Source organism: Dipteris shenzhenensis, chromosome 9, assembly GCF_047967505.1.
Source record: "Dipteris shenzhenensis isolate YYH24624 ecotype China chromosome 9, Dip_SZ_1.0, whole genome shotgun sequence".
NCBI lineage: Eukaryota > Viridiplantae > Streptophyta > Polypodiopsida > Gleicheniales > Dipteridaceae > Dipteris > Dipteris shenzhenensis.
This window is the reverse complement of record NC_141604.1, coordinates 48,455,775-48,463,438: the sequence shown is the minus strand read 5'-3', so window position 1 is coordinate 48,463,438 and position 7,664 is coordinate 48,455,775. Positions and strand designations below refer to the sequence as shown.

The 7,664-nt window shown below is 47.6% G+C and overlaps 1 protein-coding gene across 1 annotated transcript; it reads right to left on the bottom strand.

Moving 5' to 3' along the window:
• Window positions 1–4,142: 4,142 nt before the first annotated feature.
• Window positions 4,143–7,369, bottom strand: SEC15A (exocyst complex component sec15A). The gene is made up of 2 exons (XM_087379089.1): window positions 7,015–7,369; window positions 4,143–6,884 (listed from the first exon to the last, which is right to left on the bottom strand). Exon 2 carries the CDS (start codon window positions 6,861–6,863, stop codon window positions 4,488–4,490), a length of 2,376 nt encoding a protein of 791 aa, XP_087235215.1. The 5' UTR covers window positions 6,864–6,884; window positions 7,015–7,369; the 3' UTR covers window positions 4,143–4,487.
• Between the last annotated feature and the right edge of the window lie 295 nt (window positions 7,370–7,664).

The following is a 7,664-nucleotide window of genomic DNA, read 5'->3' as shown; positions in this document are numbered from 1 at the left end:
CTTTTCGAAGCTGCAAGATCAGGATAGCCAGTTCCAAAGGCATGGGATATGAATATGGTATTTTCAGATAGTTCCACGGTCCAAACCTTAGAACTCTCTCAGCAAAGGAAGCGTAGCTCGCAGGCGATGACTTGGAGGCTGAGCAGATGCTTCCCCTTCCCCGGAGGACTGCGAGGAGGCAGTGTCTTGCATGCCAGGGGACCTAAAGGCTAGCATGCTGTCGTGGAGGAGGGGTCAAGGGGGCAAGCTCAACCTTGCCCTTGCTCAACAACGGGGAGTTAGAGCCAGATCTGAAAGAAGTGCGTGAGGAAGAAGATCCGGAAGAAGCGCGTGAGGAAGAGGCTTCGAGCGAGCTTGATGCTGCAGAGGGGAGAAGGGGGGGGGGCAGTGAGGGTGATAAGGGTAATCGCACCGTGGGGGGCAGGTGGAGGGGGAGAAAGGGGGAGGGAAGAGAGGGGGGGAGGGGAAAGGGGTGGGGGGGAAGAGGGGACGAGGGGCAAGGCGAGGGAATGTTAGTCAATGTCGAAGTAGAGGGTCATTGCTGCTCAGGCACCTAGGGCCTCTAGGTCTCCTCCTCTAGCGTCGAGGAGGGGTGGATCTGAGGGGTAGAGGTCACCGAGGCTCTGGAAGCCTCTGGAGTTTGTTGTTGCTGCTACGGGAAAACCTGCAAGCACAGAACCTCGCCTCCGGAGGGCTTGCTGGAGGGACAAGAGCCGAAAGCCCACTCTCTGAAGCTCGTGGTCCACCTGACTGGGGGCCAGCAACCTGATCTCCCTGAGAGTGGGCGGTTGCCTGTGCACGCCTCTTACGGTTGGCACGTTGTCTTTGGTTCTTCCCGGCCCACTTACTGGGTTTCTTCTTCCCAACCCTTGTCCACCTTTCCTCAAAGAGTTCAACCCGGGGGTCTGGGACTCCTGCTGCCGCTGTAGTTGGATGGGGTTGGGTCCTATCCTCTCGAGCATCTCTCTGTTGTCCATGTCTGTCAACAGTACCAAATCACCAACTTTGAACTCCCTCTTCTTGAGGTTTTGATCATCTTTCTGTCGTTTCTGCCACACTTCTTGAGCAAAGACTGCTTCACGTCGATGCTCTACCAATGCCAACAGATCCCACAAGCATTCGATCGTACAAGCTTCGAAGTTTCGGAAGCACTCGGTGGGTGTCAAGATGAAATTCATAAGGCATGACGACCTCCAAGCCATAGACCAGCTCGAAGGGTGAATACCCAGTACTCGCTTTGTACGCTGTTCGGTAGGTGAATAAAGCAGTTAGAAGTATGTCATCCCAATCTTCTAAACAACTGAGGCAAAGACGATGCTTGATCCTGCACATTCCACTCACGCTTCGCATTCAAGGGTCAGGACTACACCCTCCACTACCACACCGCAGCAACATATGTCGCTCTCCAGGACCCGACAATCGTAGAAGCCCTTAACTTTTCAAGCTTACAGAGAGTAGCAGACCGCTTCCCATGCCACCTTGGCATGAAGCTACTGGCAGAAAGCCTTCTACCAGCAGTTCATGCCTAAACAGTTTAGATATCATGTTCTTCAAGATTGGGACAGTTTGCATATGGATACACGAGATACAGTGGATGTGTACAACCAAAAGTTTTAAGATGCTTGTTTGCAGGTTGCACCTTTCAAAAAGATCACCAACTGGAGACAAGGAACTACATCATCTACCACAACAGACACTACCGACTCCAAAGGATACTCTAGCACTATACCGAATGCCCGCCTGGTAGAGGGGAGGATGGCCCTACATTCCCTTGAGAGCCCCGGGAAGCGGGGAACATGGTGAGTCAAGTCCATGTCCTCCACCGTAAAGCCGTGATACCAAGGGCAAAGGTACACCAAATGAGGGCCTAGGAGAATAGGGCTCCGCTCCACAAGAGCCAAAGTGGTATTCGAAGAACTTAGCTAGAGGAGGAACACGCCACGTCCGTAGATGGTGACCTCTTGGATGTGGTCTCCATCTAATGCCAAGCTGGCCTGGATCCAGTCTATAATTTGTCTACTCGAGGGAGTGAGGCTGACTATCTTGCCCACAACCACCTTGTCTTGTAGTGATTCCATTGCTTGCTGTACCTTTTGCTTGTCAGCTGGGCGATAGGAGAACTTTGACAGCTGGGGGAGTCAAGGGTGCTGCCATGGAGCCCTTCTAGCCAGACCAAGGGTCACCACCAATAGTCTCAATCACCAGAAATAAGCAAAAAATACTGCACCCACAACTGAGAGAAGAGGAAAAAGAATGGTGGGAGAGGAGAGCTGAAGGAAGGGAAGGTACAGCCTGGGGCCACAGCCAAAGCCAAGGAGTTCTCAGCCTACAAGTTCTTTCCGTATGGGCCTAAAAGGCCTCTAAACTTAGCAAAGAGAGAGGTCATCCCTTGGGATAATAGCCCCCAAAAAACGCTTGAAGAATAGACTGTCAAGCTTGAAGAAAACTCAAGGAAGGTACATGCTGAAAGGAGGCAGTCGAGGTAACAGCTGGCTGCCAATGTTCATCAAGAACGTCAAAGTAAGGAGTGATGCTCAGTTCCCAAGACGCTGCCGCTATCACAATGTGACCTTGTGCAGGGCTATCCCAACCGATGGAGAAGGCTGTCTACTCATAATGGGAGCAGCCAGGTGCTGTGCCAAAAGGATGCAAACACCGGTCCTTAATGCAAGAGAGAGGTTCGAGCTGATGCACGCTGGCTGAAGGTTCGTAGGGGAGGTCGCGATGTATGGGTTCTAGAGGATGCTCATGAAAAGGGAGCTCACGAGGGCCAGCGTGAGCTGGCCTGAGAGCTGCCGCACTGGAGAGGCACACGGGTGCCCTGGATGCCCCAATAGCAGCCCAGGGGTTGTGAAGGCTGCTGGCGAACCCCAGGTGAGGCTCGAACCCGGAAGAGAGGCAGCCAAGATCGCGGCAAAGGGAGGAAGGAGAGGCGCAGAGGGGAACGGAAGAGAGAAGGGGCAGAAGCAAGGACACAGAGATGAGGCGGAAGAGAGAAGGTGTGGAAGCAAGGGCGTGCGAGAGCTGGTTGCGGAGGAGGGGGCAGCGTCGGAGCAGGAGGAGTGATGCATTTAAGTTATTTGTAAAGAAGGGAATCTCCATCGTATAAGAAGTCTCTTTGTCCCACTCGTGCTCACTCCTACAGTCAAGCAAAGTATATACTTCACCACGTTTGGTCTTTAGGTCTGTAAGAGTGAGAAAGTCCTACCCTGGTACTTCAGTCTTGTAACTTCTTCACTAAAACAAAAGAGAATCCTCAATGTTTGCAGCAGTTTTGAGCATAGCCATCTTGCCATAGCCTTCCTAAGCTACAAGGCAAGTTATAAGACCTGCCATGTAATCAGATACCTAAAGGGTACATGGGATTATGGACTGCATCATGCCGAGTCATTTAACTTACAATTCCATGGATACACCGATGTTGATCTAATATATCAAGTGTATATCTAATAAGGGTAATGATCAAAGGGTACCAAACCTAAATGAATGATAGAAGTTAACCTTTTTGTTATGCCTGGTATGTACAAATTCTGTCATTAGGAAACATGCAAATTCCCGTCACTAGGAAATATGAAGGGGCTATCAAACCTGCAGTAGGTCTTCTATTATGCAGGGCCAAGGCTAGTTGCACATCAAGTCATTAGCATGTAAAGATGGTACTTTGTAGTTTCTTGCATCTCACAAAGATTAAGACAAAAATTACAGCTTTAAGAAGTGAGAGTGGGATTGATCAAGCCTACCAGTTCATCACCATTCAACATTGACAATGGATTCATAAGAGCACCACCACAAGAGAACGAAAACACACATTAGGGAGCTCCTGAAGATTACACGAACTGAGATGAGATTAAACACACCTTAAATTGGGTACAGCGACTGATAGAACAGTCTGCAGACAATATGCACACATTAGGGAGTAAGTGAAGATTAAACAAGCTGAGATGAAATTAAGAGCACCTTAACATGGGTACAGCAACTGATAGAACACTGCAACACATGTATGCACACACAGCCTTCAAAATTTTGAAGACAAGATAATCAAGATGAAGTGCTGTCCAAGAGGTATACGTTCAAGATGATTGCTTACTGTAGTTAAGATCAAAACACTCTTTGCATCAGAAATTAAAATGAGAAAGTACAATATTGTGCTTCCAAAAAATCTGATGCCGAGAAATCATAGCGAGATCCCAAAAAAGAACAGAAACTAGTAAAATGTTGCGTTGCTTCAAAAAAAAAAAAAAAGCCAAAGCACCTAAGGTATGCAAGATTTTACAGAAGAAGTTGCATTTGTGGCATTTGCAACCAAACAATCGTCATCCTTTTCCTGTATAAAACCAGGAGGGGCCTAGCTCAGTTAGAATCCATGGAAGTTGCCCCACAATGTCATTTCACTCTAGCGTGGTCAGCCGGCGTGGTCAGCCGCTGCTAGCAAAAGAATGCAAAACTTCAAAAGTTGCGATAGCCTTCAAATTCCCAGCTGCTAATCTCTAAGAGCTATCCCTCAGTCTTCTTACAAGTGTATCCAGCGACTTTTTCTTGCCAGGATTCTTTGGGTTCCTGCCTGAAAAGAGTCTCTCAGGCAAGTCTCTGTATTTCTCTGCTATAATAACTACCTTTTTGTAGTCAAGAACGTTATAACTTTTTTCTCTGATCACCGGATTAAGGTACAAATCTGGTTGGTTACTCATCAGGAGATTGACAAGCTGCCGAGCCTCTGCAAGACACTGCCTGAGGTTGGTACCACCCTGAAGTTCATTCAAACCTGTACTCTGAAATGTGTCATCAGCAAATGACTCCAGAACTTTCAGATCTGCATCTATCCCCACGATAGCATTAACATTGAACTTCCGCACATCATCACTCATAAATGTGGCTGTGATTGCATCAGAGATATGCTTCAGCACACCACTGACTACTGTGTCTAATGCATCTAGTGGAAGAATTTGCTGAGCTGTAGACACGATTAATTCCAAATAAACGATAACCTCGTTGAGGTATTCATTGCAATTTTGAGGGGGATCATCAGGGCTCCAATTGATGTTGTCAGTCAGTTGCATGAATTCATCCACCTTTGACTTCACAAGGACTAGCATTTGTTCATGAGCAGCACATTGCGATGTTTGAAGCACAGATTTGGCAGCCAATGATGCATGGGGCCTATCCACTAAACGCACTGGAATTCCACAAAGCTGTGCTGCATATCGAGCAAAGAACTCACACGAGCGTTCAAGCACCGTCATGTTAGCAGCTATCTGCATTGCATGGGAAACAGCCAAGGTAGTGTTCCGGATCAACTTCAAGAGAGCCTCATTTAACACATTGATAAGGAGCTTGTCCAAGTATTTCTTTACAACATCATGAAAGTCCATGTGGCCACCATAAGCAAGAAAACTCACAGAATCTTCAATAAAAGACTTCACAATCCTACAGCAATCTGGGACTGTAGCAGAGAAAGATGCAACAAATGGAAAAGCGGGCATAATGTCAGTTGTTTGGAGATGAAAGGCTAGCACATTTGACTTGTATTCATACTCCTTTCTGAAGACCATCTTCTCATATTTGTCGTTTGCTAAAGAATCGTTTATCTGCCGTCTACAGTCACTGAGGAGCAGTTCATGATACTTGTCCCTATTCTTATCTAGCACGTCAAGGAGGGGACCAACCTGATATCCATATCTTCTCAAGGTTGCACCAAGAAGACTCACATAGTCCTTTACAAGCAGTAGATGATTAGCTGTCTGCATTCGAGAAAATTGATCTTCAACAACAGATATCATTTTAGCCACAGCCGTCTCCCATAAATCCTCAACTTGTATACTTGTGATCAAACCCCCTGCAGTCCTCAAAACCCTATCTTCTACTATAAAAAAGCCAGCGACTTGTGCAAAGTATGTTTGATGCAACTCCAGGAAGGATTGCATTGAAGAAATTTGCAGATCAGAGTTCAGCTGTAGTTGACGGTTCTTATAATAGTACTCTCGAAATTGCTCCTGGAGACCAAGACATGTATGAATGTGGTGAGCTCTGTAGACTGGCGTGAGGTCAAACTTCAGTAAAGAGTCATCTTCGTCAAGATCTTCTGTTTCTAACCTATAGACACAGTCTTTTCCGCCTGACCTGCTCAGTTCCTCTGCCTCCCTTTGCAAAATGCGTAACTCCATTTCTCTTTTCCTTCCTGACGAGGCCTGTCCAATAGATTGTTGACCTATCTCCCTTGCAATACTTCTTATCTGAACCAGCCACTCATTGAACTCATTACTCACGCTTTTCTCTACGAAGCCTCGGCTCCCAGGAATCTGCCTCTCAAGCAAATGACGAAGAGCCCTTGAAGGAACTTTCGGCAAATAATCTCTCTCAATCATGTCCAGCAACTTTAAGGCTGGGTAGTACATGTTGCTTGTGATATGTTCATTGGCTTTCACGCACAAATCCATTACATCTGTGGAAACCTTCAGAGACTCTATGGCTTCTGTCAGGTTCTTTTTGGTTGCATGGGCTTCGATCAGCTCATCTAATTTCGCCAGCAAAGCATTTCCCACTTCCTGCATCTGAGAGTTCTCGGAAGCAAGTCCATTTTTCAGTTCGTCGGCGTCGACCAAAACACCTCGAAGCTCGTCAACGGCATGGATAAACTCCTCGTAATGAACCTTACAAAGATCCTCAATCTCAACCTCCTTCTTTTTCACAAAATTGCGAAGCTGGTGCAGAAGCGCCTCCGGCTTCCCTACCTCGAACGCTGCCCTGATGATCGGACCTAGGTCCTCGCCGTTGCCAATGCTCGAAGAAAGAGCCAATTCATCGGCCACACCGTGGCCTCTGTCCCCATTTTCTACGGAGGCTCTCCTCTTCGACTTTGCCAACATCGTTCTTTCTTTATTGTGAAACTGGAGAACATTAACGGCAAGTGAGAGGGTTGCTGAAAAATGTGTTATCATGGATCGGCGAAAAAATTGCACGGGCGGCAGTCTGCCTGCCAGGAACCACAGAATGAGAAAAGAAGGCAGTGCGACTTACCAGCACAAGATAAAAGAGCCGTGTTGAGCTCGATAAGCGCGCTGCAATCCTTGAAAAGGAACAGGTCTGATCGGCCCCAAGGAACCGCCCGACGCGGCCGCGAATTGGAGAGCTGGCTGCGATGTTCCCGATGAATTCAAAGCGATCTGGAGCAAGGAAGCGATTGGGGGCGCGAAGGAAGGAAGCTCTTCTGTGGGAAGCCTAAGCTTTTTTCATCGATCTAATTCAATCGTGGATTGAACTCCAAGCTCTCCAGAACTACTTGACGTTAAAACAAAAGGAAGGAAGAAATGAGAAATGGCGCGATTTGCGTAGAGGTCTGCAGCAGCAGCAGCACCATCGCTGATGAGAAACACAGCTCAGAAGAAGAAAAAAAAAGAAAAAGAAGAAGAAGACGACACCGTATCTTGATCTCGTACCCATCGCCGTATATTGCTACCTATACGTACGTCCTCTCCCCACTCTCTCTTGTTCCCCCCAATATTCCTCAACCCAACCTTGATTGTTCACTTGGAGTGTTTGTTTCTCTGGTTCCCATCGGTCCTGAATGTGACGCTGCTTTTCATGAGTCTCGAGTGCACCTGGGTTCACTCGCTTGCGAGCCCAACAAAACCCATCGACCTCATTTGACCACCCGTGCTGGGCACCTT